The following is a 21,371-nucleotide window of genomic DNA, read 5'->3' on the forward strand; positions in this document are numbered from 1 at the left end:
CTCGTTGCTGACGTCCGATGGACCCAGGGTGAAAGCAGAGAACAGCAGAAAGATGTTTACTTGTGTTTTATTGACCATGCCAAGACATTAGACTATGCAGATCACAACAAACGATGGATGGCTTGGAGAATTCCAGAACACGTCACTATGCTCGTGTGGAACTTGTACCTGGATCAAGAGGCAGTTGTGTGAACAGAGCAAGGGCGTACTGCATTGTTACAATCAGGAAAGTTGTGTGCCAGGTTTGTATCCAATCTCCCGCTGAGCAAACAATGAGAGAAGCTGGATTATATGAAGAAGAGTGCGGCATCAGGATTGGAGGAAGGCTTATTAACAACTCAGGGTATGCAGATGACACAACCTTGCTTGCTGAGAGTGGGGAGGACTTGAAGGCCTTGCTGATGAAGATCAAGGATTTCAGTCTTCAGGATGGATTGCAACTCAGTGTAAAGAATGCCCAAGTCCTCACAATTGGACCAGTAGGAAACATCATGGTGAATGGAGAAAAGTTTGAGGTCGTCAAGGATTTTGTCTTGCTTGGACCCCCAATCAGGGTTCCTGGAAGCAGCAGTTGAGAGAGCAAGAGACAAGTTAGGTAATTCTGTAGCACAACCCCCTTCAGAATATCAACAAACAAAGGTGTTACTCTGAGGACTAAGGAGGCTCAGTCCAAGCCCCAGTGCTTTCCACAGCCACCTACGCACATCGAAGAAGACCGAAGAAGACTGACTAAAGAAGGCTAAAGAAGAATGGATGCATTTGAATTGTGCTGGGGACGAATAGTGAAAGTACCCTGGACAGCTAAAAGGACAAACAGATCTGTCTTGGAAGAAGCACGGCCAGAATGCTCCTTAGAGGCAAGGATGAGGAGACTGGGTCTCACATACTTTGGACATGTTGTCAGGAGAGACCCGCCCCTGGAGAAGGACATCATATTTGGTCAAGTGGAGGGATGGTGAGGAAGAGGGGAAGATCCTCAAGGAGATGGATGGACACAGCGGCTGCACCGATGGGCTCTGGCATGGGCCGACGGTGAGGATGGCGCAGGGCCGGGCCGGCCTTCATCGTGTGTGCAGTCGGTGGGGACCAACGTCATGGACCCCAGTGACCACCATACTATGTGGCCCCATCCCACCCCCACAAAAAACAGGTTCTTCAGGGATCACAGGAAATGGCTCTCTATCTACCGTTGATGGCAATGAGCGATAGCGGCATTTCTCAGTCTGAGATCATCCCCCTGAAGCTCCGCCCCCACGCTGATCTGAATGAACATGCACCTGCCTGGCGACTTCTCTGCACGGCCTTGCTAGTCACTACCCTGACCCACGAAGCCTCCAAGGGCATTTTGCTGCCAGAGAGAGGCCTGCCCCATTTCAGATTTCCAACAAACTACAGCTTAAGGTATGTTCCACATCCAGAATCTTGAATCGCAGCAGGATACATCTCCCTCCTCCCCGTCATGCGACCTAACATCACCAGGGCTCTGTCCATCCCTGCAGCCACAATAGCCCCCATCGGACAGTGTCAAAGGCCACGCCGGCTTCCTGGCCACTTCTCTGGGCATCGCCACAGACGAGTGTATTGTTGTGGTCCCGGGGACTCCCACACACCAGAAAAGAAATGCAGCCCAGTGCCCATGGCGGGTGCGTGTCCGACAGTCGTAATCAGGAGGGTTTCCCGTGGCTGGTGTTCAGAGGTACATCACCTGGCCTTTCTTCCTGGTCTGTGTAGGTCAGGACACGTTCAGCGCAGTAACAGTCCAGCCTCCACTGACCAGTGGGTGGTGGTCGAGGACGAGGGACACTGCCCAGAGATCCCCCACAGAAGGCGGGGACTCTGCCACTAAGCCTCACTGCCCCCATTGTCCAGAGAATGGCCCTCACAGGACCGTGGCTGCTTGTGGACGTGTCTTATAAACTGTGGAACTGGTGTTTCCAGTTTCTGCTGAGACAAGCCTGTGTAGGTGGGCCCAGAGGGCTGGGCAGCCGTGTCACCAGCTGGGCACAGCCCTGCAGACCTTGCTGCAAGCTGGGTGTGGGCCGAGGGGGTGGGGGGCATATCCGTGGCAGTGCTCGGCCGCCCTGGGTCCTTCTTGGCAGCACAGGTTTTGGTGGTAGCCGTGTCCCAGCCACACACCTACGCTATGTGCTTGCTCCACAGCAGCTGCTGTTTGTCAGCAGAGGGGTCCCTTCTCACCCTGCCGGGGTGTGAGCATATGTGTGTGACCTTGGTCCCCTAGGGCATGGGATAACAGCAAACAATTTGCTGTCTGGTGGACCCCAGCTCATGGCACCTCCCAAGTGACCAGAGTGGAGCTGTCTTCCAAAGACTCCCCCATGGTGCCCCTGTCTTGGGGTGCTCTGGGCTGGGTTTGGACCCCTGAGCTTGGGTTTAGCAGCTGCAGGCTTAAGCCCCCATGCCACTGGGGGACTCCTCTTGCCTGGGAAGGTTGTAGGGAGTGTGGGTGTGTTTCAGGGGGTTGGTCGGTGCGTACATGTGTGTGTACCTTCAGGTGTGTGCCTGCGTGCTTGCCGGCTCTGTCAGACCAGGGACCTTGCTGTTCCTACTGCATGCCCATACTGGGCTGTGGGCAGATGTGGACCAGGTTTTCGATCTAGGGCCTCCCAGATGGGGCAGGGAGCAGGGGGCGGAACCGAAGCCCCAGGGGTCGGGAACTTCCTGGTAGAGTGAGGACCTGGGCCTCATCAGTCATCCCCAGAGATGTGGCTGCCCATTCTCAGAAAGCCTGTGGCTGAGAAGGCAGGAGCTCACAGTTGCCCCAGATGGAAGCAAGTGCCAGGGTCCTGGGGGATGGGTGGGGTTCAGGTCCTTTGGCACTGGACATTTCCCAAGACAGAGGATGGGAGGTCCCCACAAGGCCCAGGCTGGGGGTCCCCTTGACATTCCACAGTGAAGGGTCTGCCTCTGGGGTGAAAAGTGACCTGAGTGGTCTCAGTCAAGACCCCACAGAGCCCACCCCACAGAGCCCAGCCCTTACACAGTCACCCCCACAGCAGAGCCCCCCCCCCCCCACAAAGCCCCAGCCCACTCAGAGAGCTTCCTGGCCAACTGACACGCTCTGCTCCAGCTTCAGCTGGGGACCAGAGGTCCAGGGAGCAGCAGCCAAGGCCTCAGACCCCCACGCGATGTGGCCACTGGGCAGCACTGGCTCCCACACTAGCACGCTGGGCGCCCACTGCAGAGAACACATGTTTCCTCTGTATTTGTTTAAATCATGCCCCTAAGCCCCTTTATCCCACAGTGTAAGAATTCCCAAAGCAGACAGGGCTTTGCCCGGCTCCGCAGACACATGCTTTTCACCTCTATGTATGGTTTTAACAAAGGGGTCAGTCAGTCAGGCTGAGATGCCAAGAGAGTGGCTGCTAATTGGCTCACGGGAGTGAGACTTCACTGAGACTTCCCAGTGAAGAGCCCTCTCCCGCGTCTCCCCGGGAAGGGTCCTGACTTCACTCGTGACTGTGGGCGCTCCACACCACCCACTGTGCCCGTGGCCAACCCAGCAGTAGCAGCAGGTGACATTGAGTGGCTTTCGTTCCACAGTCCCTGGTTTTCTGAATTTCCTTCTTCAAGCCCAAACCAAGCTCATTCCACTGAGCTGATGCCAACTCTTCGTGAGCTCCCTGTGGGTGTCTGAGACCATAGCGGCTTACGGGAACAGAAAGCCCTGTCTTTCTCCTGCATTGGAGCTGGTGGTTGGAACAGCCGGCCGTGAGGATCGCAGCCCCACACGTAACCACTACGCCACCAGGGCTCCAACTGGGGCATGGTGGCATCCTGGAGCTGTCAGAACCCAGGCCCCAGCCCCCACCCCCCCGCCCCACACAAAGCCGGTGCTCCTCTCCCGGAGCCCTGCGGTGTGGACCCGATCTGAGGAGGGAAATCACTGCTGCTGTGCTGGGACTTTCTCCCCAATCCCATCAGCCATTCGGAAAGCAGCCCGGTTTCCGCTGATGCGTGGTTCTGACGTAAACTGAAAACCCTACTAATGGATTGTATCCAGACCATGGTGATTTCATGTTTGTAACAATGTATTTATGGCTCCCGGATCCTGTGTGACTGGTTGTGAGGGACAGCGTTACGGCTTTGTCTCGTTTGTCCAGCCCTGGTCTAGGGGTGACTCGGCCACGCCGGAGTCTGGAGTGGGGGCTGTTCTTTGTTGCTCTGAGAGGGACATTTTCTGCAGATGTTTGTCCTGCTGGCTGTGGCCATGCTGGCTTACTGTGACTCCTCCTTCCCCTCTGCTTTCTCCCATTTGCACTCGGAATGTTTTCCTTGGAATGGGAATAACCGCCCCTGGACTTTGGAAGCAGATAGCTCGAATCCTCGGCTTCAGAGGTCAGGAGGTAGGGATTTTGCCCCAGGATAGGGTCCGCCCATTGCCTGGCCTGCCCAGATTGGGTGGTTCAGAAGCTGTGACTTTGGGTTGAGAGCTGCTGTTGGTGTGAGCTGAGACTTGGGGGAGAATGGGATCGGGCGATGCGTGAAGTCCTAGGGAAGAACTTGAATGTAGGGAGGAGGGAGGTGGGGTTTTATAGAGTGAATTGTGCCACACCTCAAACTGTGTTGGGCTCCTAGGCCCTAGAGTTATGAAGAAGGAGCAGCACTGGTGCTGCAGTGCATTACATACATTGGGCTGCTAACCCCAAGATCTGCAGTTCGAGGCCAACACCCGCTCTGTGGGAGAAAGACGAGGCAGTGAATATTTTACAGCTGTGGATACAACCCTGTCTGCTAAAAACAGTACTTCTTTGTCATGATAATCACACCAATATCAGAGGTAGAGTGGGTCCTAACCCCAATCACCCACGAGCTAAGAAGGAGAACAAACAGGCAGACATAAACCACATGAAGATCCACAAGCTCCCAGGGGGCCCAGGAACATGGGGTGGGGTGCAGGGTGGCCCCAACGCTGCGGGAGACCAAGATCCTCTCCAGGCCCAACAGAGAGAGCCTTCCCTTTGGGCCAACTTCTAAACTCGGCCTTCCAACTGTGAGAACACGACCTTCTTCCTACAAAGCCCTCCTGGGTGCTTTCTGTGCTCGTCAGCCCGGAAGCCATGGCAGTTAAGTGCATACCTTATCCCCGCCTCCCGGGGCTCGTGTGCACAGGGTGCCCTCCCTCCTATTAGAAAGGAAAGGGATCCGGGGCTTCTGACGGTCTCGTGGTATAGACAGAGGAAGTGGGGTGAGGGGAGCGGATTCCCGGCCAGAAGCAGGGCAGTGCGACACGGGCACGTGTGACTCGGAAAAGCAGACCAACCACTTCCAGGGTTTTCTCTGTCCTAAGACCCTCGAGCCCGGGGCAGGTGGACTGCACCAACAGGTGAGAATAGTGCCTCCCAGAGGTAGCTAGCAGGTCCAAGGAGGAAAAAAACGTCCTTGCATCGAGTCAATGCTGGGGCAGGGTGGAACTGCCCCTGTGGGTGTCTGGGACCGCAACGCTCCACAGGAGGAAAACGAGTCTTACTCTCAAGGTGCAGCTAGTAGTCTGGAACTGCTGATCTTGTGGCTTGCAGTCCAAAGCATAACGAGTAGAGCTTGAGGGACCGAAGGAGGGAGTTCTGGAATTAGCTGTCAAGGGAGGGCGGGCTGGGACGGCAGGAGAAACTTGGGGAAGGCCTTGCGATACCCCCATGGTGGCATGGAGTCATGAGACTTCGAAGGGTCAGACCCCTGGCTCTGCAGATGGCTTACACTCTGCTACCAACTAGAGGCTGGAGATTCAAACCCACCCCGGGCACTGGGGAAGGAAGGCCTAGCAGCCTGCGAGGGTAAAACATTAAACTAGCGAGTTTCACTGCGGAAGGCTTGGGGTGATGTTGTAAAATTATACAGTCTTGGAGAACCTGAGACTTTGGCCCCTGGATCCTAACACCATGTGAACTCCTTTCCTCAGAAGATGAACTGTGTATCTTGAGGTTGGCAGGCTCACGTAGTGCTTTAAGACTAAAGTGCGCTGCAGGTTCTGCGCCACTGGCAACTTCTCCGCATGTGCACGGCACCGCTGTGTGTGTGTGAGTGTGTATAAAATGCAAAACATGGCAATAAGCACCCGCCCACAAGGAATCGCCAGGCTGCGGCGAGGGTTCAGAATCTCTTGCCCCGTTACCAAGTGGTGACTGGGGACTGTGGGTGAAGGTTTCGTCCAGCGGCCCTCCTGGGCCTTGCGGGCATCCTGGGTGGCAGTGGCAGGAACGACTCAGGTGAGGGGGAGACTGTGACGTCGTCGGGGAACAGCCCGAGAGACGGCTCCTCCTGCTCCTCCCGTTTGTCATCTTAGGAGGCACCAGAGCTCCTTGGTGGCTGATGCTTGGCCCCTGAGCTCGGTACCATGGACCCCAGCCTCAAGAACGTGCTTGTTGTTTCCTTCGGCTTCCTCCTGCTGTTCACTGCCTACGGAGGGCTGCAGAACCTGCAGGTGAGTGTGAGCCCCCCACCCCACCCCACCCCATGGCAGGATGGGGAGAGTGTGGCTTCTTTGGATCCACTCCCCACCGAGTTTCTCTCCCCTCCAAGCAACCCCCTGGAATAGCAGTAGTCTCAGCGTTTGCTCCCCTACAGCATCCCCAGGGAGCTGCCAGGGGTACAAATAGCTGTGGGCTGGACGACTACCTGGAAAGTCCATGGTCCAGACACACCGGGTGCCTTGGAAGTCAGTCCTGCCATATGCTCCCAGAAGGTCCCAGCCTGTCACTCACGCACCCTAGGGCAGGTCTGTCACTCTGCACCCTTGGGGGCCCTGAGGCAGAACCAGCCAGCAGCAGCAGCCAGTGCTCCAGTAAGGACCCACTACTCTCCCTGGACAAGGCTCGGGGCTAGAGATGGGAAGTCCAGCTTCCCCGAGGAGGAGTGCTGAGACCACGGCCCCCTCCGAGCTCAGCAACAGATGCACGTCTTCCTCCTGCTTCTCGCTCATCCTGTCTTTCCTGGTGTTTTTAGACTGGGAATGCAGGGAAGGTCTCCGTTCAACAACCCATAGCTGTGTGGATGTGGTACGGTGGGTGAGCAGCCTCGCTCTCAGAGCATGCTGCAAAGTGGTTCCTGGCAGATGTGGTTAGGCTGAAGGGACCACCTGTCCTTCGTCCTCCTTTTCACCATTCTGAAGTCCTTCCTGTCACTCGGAGTACTCTCGGTGCTCTTGTCCGTGGCGCTCTTTCTATGTCTGGTCATCTATGTTGGGTTCTTGTTTGCTCGCTTGCTTCCTGCCTGGGTTTTGGTGTGGTTTTCTGCGTGTGAATCCAGGACAGGGAAATCTGTAGAGACAGTAAGTGGATTCACGATTGTCCAGGGGCATGGCGGGGGAGGGGTGGGGATTGGAGCTGGCAACAGTGAGCACGAGAAGAAGACGTCCTGAAATGGATTGGGGTGATGACTGCACATGCTCTATAGTACAATCAATGATTAAATTGTATGGTATGCGAGGTATGTGCCAATAAAAATACAGTAACAATGATGTAGATGCGGAGGATGGGCTGTAAGGGTTGAGGTCAATCCTGTGATACACACAGTCCTGCAATCATGATGATCTACAGGTGGGTGGGTGTGGACGGACAAGCTGAACCAGTGTGGGAAGGAGAGTGGGACTGTACACATAAACACACGCACATACACACTCACATATGTACATGTCTCTGCGTGTGCATGTGTGTATACATACATAGACATGTATATGTGTATGTGTGCATATATATGATTGACAGAGGACTGTGCCTTAGCATCATCAATCATTTGAAATCCAAAGGGCAGGGTTTGCCCGAGGGCAGAGTTCAGATGCCAGGAAGGTTTAGGCACGAACACGGGGAGAAGGTGGGGTGAGTGATGGGCCTTGTGGGGATGTCACGAGAGGGATGCAGCAATGTGTAGATTTCTGAATGGAGCCTGCCCCTGCTCTGTCATCCCTTCACTTCATTCACAGTGAGACATTTCAGAGAAAACAGGACTGCAGAATCATGGGGGAGCGACTTGAGGGGTTGCTTGCTGCAGCTGGCCACAGGTCCCCAAATTCAGAGATGGTGTGTGCCTCCGCTGCCCTCTGCAGAGGGGATTCCCCAGACACTTCGTCTCTGTGTGGACCCTGCGAACGGATCTTGGGATCCCACTGTTAGCCATAGCCTTCTGCAAGCTGGTGTTCACACTGTAAGCTTCAGTACCACTCCCTCCGTGGATTTGGCTTTGGTTATTGACAATCCTTGGATCACACAGGCTGGTGTGCTTCTTCCATGTGGACGCCTCACTTAGATGGCTGCTTGCTGGAGACGAGCCTTTAAAACCCCAGACTCTGTTCTACCTGACTGTCGGGTACACGGATGCAGGGATCGTGCTTGCAGTTGGCCTGCCTCCAAGTGACAGCACAGGTGTCCGAACAAGGTGACTCATCGTGCAAAGAGAGGTGCATTTGCAATCGCCTAGCAAAGATGGGTGCTGTTCCCACTTTGGATGTTCAAATGTCTTCCTTTTTAGTGGTCTGCAATCCACTCAGAAGGCATGAGTGGACTCGGAGCTGTTGAGTCAATTCCAACTCACATTGACTCTATTGGAAAGATGAGGACCCCCACCCCAGATTTGTAAGGCTGTAATCTTTCTGGAAGTAGACCGCCTCATATTTCTCCCATGCTACCACGGTTGGATTTGAAATGCCGGCCTTTTGGTTGGTAGCTCAACATGGAACCCACTCCATCACCAGGGCCCTCTGAGGGACCAAGACTGCTGCTGTTAGGTGCCATCAAGTTGGTTCTGATCCAACAGGATGAAACACTGCCCGGTCCTATGCCATCCTCCCAGCTGCTGCCGTGTGTGAGGCCACTGCTGCAGCCCACGCCTTTCTATCCCCTTGAAGTCTTCCTCTTTTCCGCTGACCTACTTGACCCAGCAGGATGTCTGTTTCCAGGAACTTCTCTCCAAACCATGAGACAAAGCCTCAGCTGATCCAGTTTTGAGGGTTTGTTTGTTTGTTACATTGAGTTGTCATCCACATTGAAGGCTTCAATCCTTGATCTGCATCAGCAAGTCCCTCAGGTCCTCCTCACTGTCAGCAAGCACGGTATGTCACCTCCACATCACAGGTTGTTAATACGTATCATGATGCTTGGTGGTTAATACTCCTTCCTCCAATCCTGATGCTCAATTCTTCTTCATACAGTCTACCTCCCTGCATTACCTGCTCAGCATACCGATGGAACAAGTATGGATACAACCTGACAAACACCTTTCCTGAGTTTAGATCATGCAGTATCCCTCTGTTCTGTTACCATAGCTGCCTCTTGATCCATTCACAGGATCCATATGAGCACAGTGAAGTGTTCTGGAAGTCCCACTCTTCTCAACATTTGTTGTGGCCCACAGTCGAATGCCCAGGCATAACCAATAGAACACAGGTTGACATCTTTCTGTGCTCCTCTGCTTTCAGCCACGATCCGTCTGACATCAGCAATGATATCCCTTGCTCCACGTCTGTGTTAGTCCGGGTAGACTAGAACAACAAATCCAGAGTCACTGATATGTGGGTAAGAGAGAATTTATAGCAAAGAGTACTTTTATATTAAGAAAACATCCCAGCCCAGTCCAGATCAAGACCATGTGTCTGACACCAGTCTGTAAATTCTTCCTCAGACCCATTCAGCAATGCAATGATGCCGAATGCAGAAAGATCACAGGCCAGTGGGTAGAAAGTCTTATGGATCCAGTGGCGGTGGAAGCATCTCCATGCTCGTGTGGGTCTACACATGGCTCCTCCAGCTCCAGGGTCCTGGCTGTCATCAGCATAGCTCCATGTGTCTTGTCAGCAGCAGCGAGTGTCTGTGTCCCGCCTCCAGCGAGCTATGTATCTCTGCAGTGCCTCCAAATGAAGTCATCAAGTTGCGACCTGATTGACAGGCTAGACCCCACTCTTTCACAAGTTGACAGGAGATGATGTCACTACCACAATGTCCCCTTTGGAATGTGACTTGAAATTCTGGCAGCTCCTTGTCTTGTGTTCTGCCTTAACCTCTGTTGGATGATCTTTAGCAAACTTTCACCTGTATGTGATATTAGTGATAATGTTCCCATAATTTGAGCATTCTGTTGGCTCACCTTTCTTAGGAAGGGGTGCCAATATGGATCTCTTCCAGTCGCTTGGCCAGATTTCTTCTAACTTTCCTAAATAGATGAGTGAGTGCTTCCAGGGCCTCACCAGCTTGTGTGCACATTTCACTTGGTCTTCTACCAATTCCCAGCATCTGGTTTGGGGCTATTTCCTTCAGGACAGCTAGAACTTCTTCCTGCAGAACCTCTGGTTGTGATCATACGCTGCTTTTTGCAATGGCGGAATATTGACTATTTGGCGGGGGAGGGTACAGTCGTTTTCCTGCATCTTTCAATATTTTGCCCATAGAACCTTATAATATTGCAACTTAATTCGAGGCTTGAATTTTTTCTTCAGTTCTTTCAGCTGGAGATCTGCTGAGCCTGCTCTTCCTTTTCGGTTTTCTAACTCCAGGTCTTTGCACGTTTCACTGCAACACTTTGTCTTCTTGAGCTGCCCTTGGAAATTTTCTATTCAGCTCTTTTCCGTCACCATTTCTTCCATGTGCTTTGGCTACTCAGCATTCAAGAGCAAGTTTCAGAGTCTCCCCTGACATCCACTTGGGTCCTTTCTTTCTTGTCTCTCTTCGTGTAGGGTGCTCTTGATGTTGCTCCATAGCTCAACTGGTCTTCTGTCATTCAGGTTCAATGCATCAAATCTGGTCTCAAAATTCAGGGGGATAGATTCAAGGTTGTATTTAGCTCTTGTGGACTTGCTTGAATTCAATTTCAACTGGAATGTACATATGAGCAATTGGTGGTCTGTTCCACAGCCGTCCTCTGGTCTTGTGCCGGCTACTTATCTTGAGCTTCTCTATCATCTCTTCCCACAGATGGAGTCGATTTATGTGTATTCCACCTCGAGCATCCCACATGTACAGTTGCCATTTGTGTTGTAGAAGAGACGTGTATGTGATGAAGAAGTTGTGGGTCTTGCAAAATTCTATCCTGTAAACTCCACCTTTGTTTCTATCACCAAGGCTATATTTTCCAAACTATTGTTCTGTCTTCTTTGTTTCCAGCCTTTGCATCCCCATGGCTAGTAATGATCAATACATTGTCATTGCATGTTTGCTCAATTTAAGACCGGAGTAGTTGATAGAATTCATTTTTTTCATCACTACCTTCAGTGGTGTGTGGATAAATTTGAATAATAGTTTCCTTAATTGGATTTCCTTGAATGTTTATTGATATTATCTTATCGCAGACAGTGTTGTACTTCAAGATCGATCTCAGAATATATTTTTACAATGAATATGAAGCCAGTTCTCTCTTGACTTGGTCATTCCCAACATAGTCTACCATATGACCGACTCAAAATGGCCAGTACCAGTTTATTTCAGCTCACTGACGTCTAGAATAGTGATCTTTATGTGTTCCATTTCATTTTTGATGACTTCCAATTTTCCTAGTCATACTTCGTACATTCCAAGCCTCAATTATGAATGGATGTTTGCAGTGGTTTCCTCTCAGTTGGAGTGAGACATATGAAGGTCGAAAGGCTCTCTCCATCCACCTCACTACGGTTGACCACAGGGGAGAGGCAGCTCCTTCTCCATATGTTGAGTGTCGTCTGCCCCGAGGGGCTCCTCTCTGACAAAGTTCTCCTGCCAGTCCCGAGGTTTCAGTGTCTGGTAATGCTTTGCTGCTATCTGGATGCTTTCCAGCAGGTTGTTCTTCAGAAGTGGATAGTCTTCGTAGTCTGTTCGTTCTCTGGAAGCTCTGCGGAGGCCTGTTCACGTTGTGTGGCAGTGCTGGTGCCTCCACACCCCAGCTACACACAAGCCACCACAGTGCCCGAGACACGGCGGACGAGGGACAGCCGAGCTTTCCCCTTGGCTGCAGCGTAGTGAGGAGAAAAGGATTTGAGTCATGGTTTTCAGGGCGTAGAAACGCTGCGGCATTTCCACCAGCAAACTGAGAAGTGAGCCCGTCACAACACTCTCATGTGAATATACATGTTTAAAAGCAGCTGAACCACCTCCCTCCCACCATGCCCCGAGCACAGAGTTATAAGCAGACACTCCCAGGTAAGCCCAGCTCAAGAGCATGGTGATCAGTTTCCATTTCCCACCAGATTCCAGAGTTTTGAGGGCACTCTGCATTCTTGCTTTCAGTGTTAATTAATCAGCACAAATTGTGCTGCGGGGTGGGGCTCACGTTAAAGCAGAGCCCTCCCCATGCCTTCACGCAGGTTGTCCTCCAGCTGTCGGGACACGGAGGGTAACCGGGTGCCTGTAGGGACAGCAGTTCTCCAATAAGCCGAGAGAGCTCAGCTCCATGCACAAGTGTCCCAGGGGGCCCTTGATGACAGGGGGGCCTTGACCTGTGTCTGGAGACTGGGTGCCGTGTGGGAGGGGAGGGGAGCATGGACGGAGGCGAGGGGCTGCGGTGACTTCTTGGAGAAGGTGTGCGGCGCAGAGCCAGGAATGAGGGGGGCCAGGCTGAGTGAGAATCCCTGCAGGGGAGTTTGCCCTTGACCCAGGGGATGGGGAATGATGGCAGAAAAAGAAGGGATGCTTTAGGGTGTGGGATCCAGAACTGTTGTACAGTGCCTCCTGGCAGGAGGGGGGTTAATGGTCTGGGCGCTGGGAGTGTGGCCGTGGATCTCTTGGACATGCGTGGAGGTGTTTCTGACCATTACTGAGCTCTGTGGCCGGGGCCTTTCTCCATCTTTAACGTGGGATGTGATGCTCAGTCTTCGCCATCCCTCCAGTGTCTCCCTGCCTCCAAGCTGCGTCTTCTTACAAGGCCACCAGCCATCTCAGAATAAGGTTCTGCTGATGGCCCTCTGAGGGGCCTGGCGGACTGTGGGTAACTGTAGCCATTCTGAGTCGGATGGGCAAGTCTGTCTGCACCCACACCAGTCACAGCCTGGAAACACCATGGGGCAGAATGGAGTCTCAGGCAGATGGGCTTTGGTTAACAGACAGCTGGGTGCCACAAAGGGCTAACATGCTGGCTTTCTACCTGAAGGGGTGGCAGCTTGAGCCTCCCCCCACCCCAGGGCCACCTGGAGACGGGCCTGGTGGCTTCTTCTGAAGACCCCAGCCTCGAGGACACCGTGGAACAGTTTGCTCCATGCTCAGGGCAGCCACGGGTGGGAACCGACGTGTGGGCAACAGCTCAGCTCTGTGAGGACAGTGCCCGCGAAGCCTGCTATGCCGGTGACCGGCCCCTTGCTGATCTGCCAGGGTGGTCCTCTCAGACGGGGTCCACGCCCCCTGGGGAGGGTACCCTGTGTCAGCCACTTCTGTTTCCCTGGTGTGTGACCGACGTGTCCTGGAGCACATACACGCGGGGTGGCAGGGAGGGGGTCCAAGCTGGACATGTGCGATTATGAGACAAGAAGAGAGAGAAGGAACTGTCTGGGTTCAGGCCTGGGGGCCATTCTCCTCCTCCTCTTCCCCCTCCTCTCCTCCCCACCCCCCAGACTCACTCTCCCAGAGCCACCTGGGAAAACCATGACTTCCTCCTCATTTCAGCACCCTCGTCCACTCCTATCACTGTGAAGACAGATTTCTCTGGAAGCCAGAAGCCGCCCTGCTCGCTGGGCCAGCCTCCAACCCTCTCCCAGCCCCCTGCAACATGAGCACCCCCGAAACTTAGAAAGGGCTCTCATGAGCACTTGACTGAACCAGCCCTGGGGCCGTGGAGAAGAGGCCTGGCAACTAAGACTACAGCCATGCCACGTGGGCCACACATGAGCAGAAGGGGACTCCACAGCAGTCGGTCCACACGGCTCAGAGCTTACGTTCTGTGTCCTCATCACACCCATCCCGAGACATTGGGGCATAGACGTGGCTGGGAGCGAGGGGACCCCTGGCCCGCCGCCCATGGCTGGTGGCTTTGGCACATGGAGGTGACTGGCCCCTCCTGTGGCTGGTTTGGGTGGGGGGGACACTGACTGGCTGTTGTCTCCACAGAGCAGCCTCAACAGTGAGGAGGGCTTGGGTGTCACAGCCCTCAGCACCCTCTATGGCTCCATCCTGCTGTCCTCGATGCTCCTGCCCCCTGTGCTCATCAAGAGATTCGGCTGCAAGTGGACCATTGTGGGGTCCATGTGCTGCTACGTGGCTTTCTCCCTGGGCAACTTCAAAGCGAGCTGGTAAACCCGCCTGCAGACCGCCCCACAGTCCAAACACCTTGCTCCAGGAGCCTCTGGGCATCTGAGGGCAGCCCTCCCTCCCTGAGCACTGTCCCCACTCAAAGGGCAGCCTGGTGGTGCGGTGGGATAAGCGTGCAGCTGCCAACCAGGAGGCTGGCAGCTCAGACCCCACAGCCGCTCCCGGGGAGGGAGAGGCCTCTGTTCCATGCAGGTCAGTCACCTGGGAGGCCCGGGTTGGCTCTGCTTGTGCCCATTCTCCGGAGGGCCCTGGGTGTGTTTTCCTGTTTCAGGGCCCGTTCTGCCCGTTCCTACAGCAGGACACCACGTTGACTTCCTTCCCGTTCTGAAGATGATTTCCCCACAGCAGGCTGGCTCTATGAGTCCTGCTGGTGCCATAGTTAGGTGCCTGGCTGTTAACCAGGAGGTCTGCAGCTGGAGCCCACCTGCGCTGGATGGGAGAAGGTGGCGGTGGTCTTCTTCAGCAGACAGCAGCATAGGCAGGCCTTCCGGGCTGCCCTGCATGGGAATCTCACTTTAGGTCAACTTGAAAGAGTCTTGGATAAGCACTCCCCTGGTCACACCCAGGGTTGGCAGTTCAAACCCACCAGGTGCTCTGCAGAAGAAAGATGAGGCTTTCTGGTCTCCTCACGCCTCCGAATCCCACAGGGTCCGTTCTGTCCTGCACTTCAGGGTTTCTGCGAGTTTGTTCATTTTTGCCTTTTAGTCGTGAATCATGAATCCAAGATGCCACAGTGGTACAGACGTTAAGCACTGGGCAGTGTGTCAGCCTGGGCTGATGAGAGAAATCCAGTGAGACTCATCTCTGTATAAGAAAGCACTTTATATTAAGAAATAGTTATATACCCAGAAGGTGTCCCAGCCTGAGATTCTAGCCTATACGTCTCTCTTCAGACTCACACATGCAGCGATGCCGAATGCAGGGAGGTCACTGGCTGGTGGGGTAGAGTCCAGGAGACCCAAGGTCTGTGGAAAATGATGGGGCCGTGGCAGCTCTCAGGGCAGTCAGCATGCAGGAAAGGGAAGCAGGAGAAAGAGAGAGAGCCACATCCCCAAGGAGACAGAATCAGGCTGTGCCCCGATTGACAGGTTTGACTCCCCCCCTAGCCAGGAGTGTCTACTTGACCGAAATCATCTGACTACCACAGGCGGCTACAGGACAACCAGGGACTGAACCCACCAGCCACTTTGAGGGGCTAGAGCCTCCATCCAGAGGGCTGTCTGGAAACCCTGCAGGCAGGTGTGTGTGGTCGGGCTGCAGCGGCCAGCTGAGATGCAAGCAGCCAGGCACCAGCACCAGAGAGGGAAACACTGGCCGGTTCTTTGCTGCCCTCACCGCGGTTGCCATGTCGAAGGCCATTATCACCCGGCCTACAGGGCCACTTGGGGTCAGAGTCCACTTGATGACAACGGGGCAGGGAGTCCACTTGGGACGCTCAGTGGTGCCTGCGCCGGGCCCGGGCTTCCTCTGCCCCGTGTGTGCATGCTGGCTGGTTGGCGAGGTGGCCTGCCTTTGAGAGAGTGTGTCCCTGCCTCTCCAGGTACACTCTGATCCCCACCTCCATCCTGCTGGGGCTGGGGGGCGCCCCGCTCTGGTCTTCCCAGTGCACCTACATCACCATTTTGGGGAACATCAACGCTGAGAAGACGGGGCGGGCCGGCAAAGACGTGGTCAACCAGTACTTCGGCATCTTCTTTCTCATCTTCCAGTCGTCCGGTGTCTGGGGCAACTTGATCTCCTCTCTGGTGTTTGGCCAGACCGCCACTCCAGGTGAAGGGCTGAGGGCGGGGGCAGGGGCCTGGTGTGGGGGTGGGGGCAAGGGTAGGCCCGGCCTTCATGCTGCTGGCTCCTAGGTGGTGGGAACCGTCCACCTGCTGGGCTTGCAGCCAACATGTGGGTGTTGACCCCTGAAGGGCACCGTGCCCTTCTCCGCAGAGGCTCTGCCCTGCTGCCCACGGAGAGTCTCCCAAGGCCCACATTGCAATCCTGGGGCAACTGAGCCCAGACCCTATTGAGCGCCAGCATGGAGTTTTTTGTTTTTTTTGTTTTTAATTCGTTTGAAATGTTGCAAAGTTCAGTTTTGTCAGGAAAAGGGGCCCATTACCTGCATTTGTTCCCAGAGCCTTCCTCTCAGAGTGTCTGCAGAAAAGAATAGCAACTTCCACCCCCCACCTCAGAGTCCGACCTCCCCCACCTGGCTCTCACCTCACCTGACTCTGTCCCTGAACACCTGGGCCTCCTCTTACCTGTCCCTCTGTCCCTGAGAACCTGACCCTCCCCTCACTTATACATTCCCAAGTGTCTTCCCCACACCTGTCCCTCCACGCCCATGCACCTGTCCTCTGTCTCACCTGCCCACCACTTCCCCTGGCACTGGCCTCACCGCGTGCTCTGCCCCTCTCCCCCAGAGTCCATCCCTCAGGAGCAGCTCCTGTCCTGCGGGGCTAGTGATTGCCCGACGGGCGGTGTGTCCAACAGCAGCAGCAGCAGCAGCAACAGCATCCAGCGCCCGGCCGAGAACCTGGTCTACACTCTGGTGGGCATCTACACAGGTGTGTGCGCTCGGGCCCTGGCTGAGCAGACTCTGCACCTCCCAGGTAACAAGCTCATCGCCAAGCTGGGTCTCCGAGTCCTGAGTGGCAGAGCCAGCTGGTAGAAATTCCTGAAGGACCAGGTGTCTCCAGGGTCTGACAGGGTTCCCAAACGGGACGGCGGCTTTGTGGCAGACGGGGAAGCTGCAGCCAGATGCTAGCCGCAGGGTCCTCCCCAGCCACACAGCGGCCCCTCCATCCCCGCAGGATTCGGCGTGCTGGCAGTCTTGCTGATAGCGGTATTTCTGGAACCCACAAAAAATCTCCAGCAGAGAAGGGAGGAGGAGCAGAAAACGTCCCTCTTGTCTAACATACTGTCCACATTCAAGCTGCTCAGAGACAAGCGGCTGTGTCTGCTGGTCCTGCTGCCCCTGTACAGCGGCTTCGAGCAGGCCTTCCTGTCTGGCGACTACACCAAGGTAGGGTGGGCGTGGACAGCAGCAGGCACGGTGTGTGACATACCTTCTGCGTGTGACTGAGGGGCAGGCAGCCCCACGCCCTGCGAGGCCCTGGTCAAGGTCATGGTTCTGGCCATCAGCTAGTTCCCAGGAATGTCCAGCACCCTAGGGCTTTATCTCGAGGACAAATGCCGCATGCACCTGTTGTGGTTTCTTCAGGAGAAACCCCCAGGATGACTGGCAGGCCTGCTGGGTCCGCGCCTGCTGAGTCTCACTGTGAGGGGCACTGGCTCCCTGATGCCACAAGCTACCAAGTGCCCTGGTGCACTGGGAAGGGACTCGGGAGGCCCTCAGGACTGACCCCTCACAGGGACCTCTTCCTGCTCCCGGCCTGAAGAGGACACCAGGTACCCTAAATACCATTCACCCGATTAGACTCAGGGTGCTGGTCACCCCCCAGCCCCCACCCCAGTGAGACCTGCTCCCTGGGGCTGGGGGAGGACCTGGACTCACTGCAGGGTGGCCTCCTCTGCTGAGAACCCCCCCCCTGGAATCCAGGGAGGGAGGCCCCACAGGTGGACCTCACCCCACAGCCTTTCTCCTTCCAGGAAGAGAGTGGGGGATCAGGAGGAGCCCAGCAAGGGCATGCCTGGTCATTTTGGCCCATGTCCCATCCCTGGAGGGCTAGCCCATCCCCTGCCACCCCATCTTTGTTCTCTCTACCCCAGCAGCCCCCTCCCCCGAGGAAGGCTGGGAGAAAAATAGATGACAGGTACATGTGACTCATTTAGGGCACACGGGCCTACACAACATCTAGGGAGAGCAAGACTCCACCCCATGGTGTTTTAGCTCCATTTAAGCCCCCACCCTCAGGGTGTAGAGGGGGCTCAGGTTCCCCCCCTCCCTCAGCATCATCTATCCTCATTTGGTGTCCTGGTCAGACCTAGGCAGTGGGGCCTCCCTGCATGTCCCCCTGGCCAGGCCATCAGGAGCGACTGAGACCAGCCCCGTCACCGTGAAAAGTGGCAAGGGCAGGACAGAGGGCAAAGACACATGGGAGGAAGTGTGTCCACACCCAAGTCCCAACTGGACCATCTCAGAAAGGCCGGCCCTGCTTGCATGTCCTGGGCACTGGAGGCCCAGGGAGTGCATTGGCTGCTACCTGGTAGACACAGTCCCCTGGGAAGCAGAACCCCTGTTCCCGGGGTCCAGCCCCTCACGCCTGCCCCTGCCCCACAGTCCTACGTCACCTGTGCCCTGGGCATCCACTTCGTGGGCTACGTGATGATCTGCTTCGCGGCCACCGACTCGCTCTGCTCCCTGCTGTATGGGAAGCTGTCCCAGTACACGGGCCGCATCGCCATCTATGGCCTGGGTAGGTGTGCTGAGGTCCCAGTCAGCCACGCCGATGTCCTCCCCTCCCAGTCCCCATCCCTTGCTCGAGACAACCGCCCGCTCAAGGGGTACTCTGGAGGTGCAGCCTCTGGGGCAGCCCGGCTGTGTCTGCAAATGGACTTGGGAAGGGCACCCCCAATTTAAGGCCATCCCCTCCCTGGTGGCTGCTCACCTGCCTGCAGTCCCTGCTGAACCCATACGGTGCTCACCCACCTCTGTCCCCGTCTTCACAGTGGTGGACACTCACTGAGCTGTGGCCCATCCATCCACTCACAGCCCTTCCCTGCAGGTGCGCTGACCCACCTGAGCTGCATCACGGCCCTGCTGCTGTGGAAGCCACGCCCGGAGCAGTTGCCCGTGTTCTTCGTCTTCTCCGCCCTCTGGGGGGTGTCGGACGCCGTGTGGCAGACCCAGAACAACAGTGAGTCAGGCTCCACACTGCCCACCTCTGGGTTACTGCGGGCCTGAGTGGAGGATCGGGAGGGGGGGCATGTAACAAGGCCAGCCAGTCCCTGAGGAAGGGGACATAGTCCACCCAGGGCCTGGGGGAGCAGCCAGGGACCCAAGACAGACTGGGCCTGAAGGGAAGCCGAGGTCTCAAGCCAGGCCAGTGGGGCTGGACAGGGGACCTGCCAAGCACTCCCTCCCATGCCAGGTCAGAGACCTCCACTGCGTGGTCACTCAGACCCTGATGTCAGAGGGGTGGCGGGCTCCTCCAGGCAGGGACTCCTGGCCCCAGTCCTGCACTGCTTCCCAAGGGCCACCCTGACTGCCACCGTCCACACCACAAGCCACGCAGGGCTCCGTCAGGACTAGGACACAAACAAGTCACGCTCAGGCTGCAGCTGGTAGCCCTGGGGAACGGCCAGCCCACAGGCCTCTGCAGGGAGAGGGATCACCATGGGGCGCCCCCACTTGAGCGATCAGGAGCAGCTCCTGCAGGGTTGAGAGGTCATCAGACCCTGGGCGGGCACTTGGCCATAGGTGGGCTGCAGGTGGGTGGTGAGCCTCGGATATGCAGCCGCCGGCCTCCAACCAGATGCAGCAGGCTCCTCTGAGCATCTGGGGGGCCCTGGGGGTGCAGTGACTTAGTCATTGGGGTGATAACTGCAAGGTCAGCAGTTCTAAATTACCAGCGACTCCTCAGGAGAAAGGGTGACAGTCTCCAAAAGCTCCCCCAGTCCTCCCCCCCGCCCCCGGGGTGGTTATAACCTGTCCACACGGTGCCTGTAACCACAGGCTCAGGCATGGGAACAACAGTGAGGACGGGGCAGTGCTTCCTTCTGGTGGGCACGGGCTCGATGACACGTCATGACAGCAACAGTGGGACCCTGTGTTTGTATGCACTGGGTGGCCCTGCGTGAGGGAGAGGGACCAGCTCTGGATCCCATGAGGCAGCTCTGCACCCCTGCCCCTGCAGGGTCTCTGGATCCCATGGGTTAGTAAGCTCCTTCCCTGCAGGGTCTCTGGATCCCATGGGGGCTGTTATCCCCTGCCCTGCAGGGTCTCTGGATCCTATGAGACAGTTAGCCCCTGCCCTGCAGGGTCTCTGGGTCCCATAGGTCAGTTAGCCCCTGCCCTCTAGGGTGTCCGAATCCCATGGGTCAGTTAGCCCCTTCCCTGCAGGGTCTCTGGATCCCATGGGTCAGTTAGCCCCTGCCCTGCAGGGTCTCTGGATCCCGTGGGGGCTGTTATCCCCTGCCCTGCAGGGTCCTGCTGAGTTTGCATGGACTTGCTGGTCTTGGGTTTAGATTTGAGCCATGAGGAGCCTTGTTCGTCCCTCGCTGGACGCCCCAGAATTCTTGTGGTCACTCCACCGGGCCTTCACCGGCCTGGGCTTCTCTGAGGCAAAGGCTTAGTCAGAAGCAACCAGCACCCACTCACCCACACCTGCCACCCCACGTGTGCGCTTTGCCTCACAGTAACCCCTCCAGGGTCCCCGAGGCTGCCAGGCTTAGTGGGAACAGACAGCCTTCCTGCTCCCTCCTTGGGGGCGGGCGGCTTTGTGGGAGGCAGGTGTACACGTGGGAGGGGACTGTGGTGACAGTTTAGCAAGGCAAGGGCCTCCTGGGGAAGAGGACAAGGAGGCTTGGTGACATCGCAGGGCAGGCGTGGGCCGCAGCCCTCTCACTGCCCCTCCCCCCTCCCCGCCCCCCAGCTCTGTTTGGCACGCTGTTTGAGAAGAACAAGGAGGCGGCCTTTGCCAACTACCGCCTGTGGGAAGCCCTGGGCTTCGTGGTGGCCTTCGGCTACAGCACGTACCTGTGTGTCCATGTCAAGCTCTACATCCTCCTTGGGGTCCTGGCTGTGGCCATGGCGGCCTACGGCGCCGTGGAGGTCATGGAAGCCAGGCTTCAGGCCAAGCCTCTCACCATGCAGGAGCTGGACCCTGCCCCGGACAAGGGGCCCCAGACACACATGTGACCGGGGTGTTCTCCGAGTGTCCCCACGAGGGGTCCCTGAGGGCCCCTCAATGGGCACGCATTTGCTTATGGGGATTCCGTGAGCCCTGCGGCAGCGCTAAAACATGCTCTCCTCTGCGCCTCCTCTTCATGCGCCCCGGGAGCCGGGCTCCAGAGCGGGGGCCGGGGGTGGGGGCAGCTGCATGGGATGCAGGAGGACACCCGGACGGACACTGTACGTGCTCTTGTCGCTGTTCTGAAGCCGGGAAACGCTGACTCAAAGGTCTGAGCCCCTCCCGGCCAGTCCTGCAGGCAGAAAAACGAATCACCTCCCTCCTCAGATGGGCAGGGACACACGTGGGGCCAGCAGGTCCG

At 56.2% G+C, this 21,371-nt stretch overlaps 1 protein-coding gene across 1 annotated transcript; it reads left to right on the plus strand.

Moving 5' to 3' along the window:
• Positions 1–6,352: 6,352 nt before the first annotated feature.
• UNC93A (unc-93 homolog A) lies at positions 6,353–21,018 on the plus strand. The gene is made up of 8 exons (XM_075554207.1): positions 6,353–6,439; positions 14,010–14,191; positions 15,751–15,980; positions 16,619–16,762; positions 17,009–17,220; positions 18,439–18,574; positions 18,884–19,015; positions 20,753–21,018. The coding sequence occupies exons 1-8, from the start codon at positions 6,353–6,355 to the stop codon at positions 21,016–21,018; spliced, it is 1,389 nt and encodes a 462-aa protein (XP_075410322.1).
• Positions 21,019–21,371: the final 353 nt, after the last annotated feature.

This window comes from Tenrec ecaudatus, chromosome 7 (genome assembly GCF_050624435.1).
Source record: "Tenrec ecaudatus isolate mTenEca1 chromosome 7, mTenEca1.hap1, whole genome shotgun sequence".
In the NCBI taxonomy this organism is placed as follows: Eukaryota; Metazoa; Chordata; class Mammalia; order Afrosoricida; family Tenrecidae; genus Tenrec; species Tenrec ecaudatus.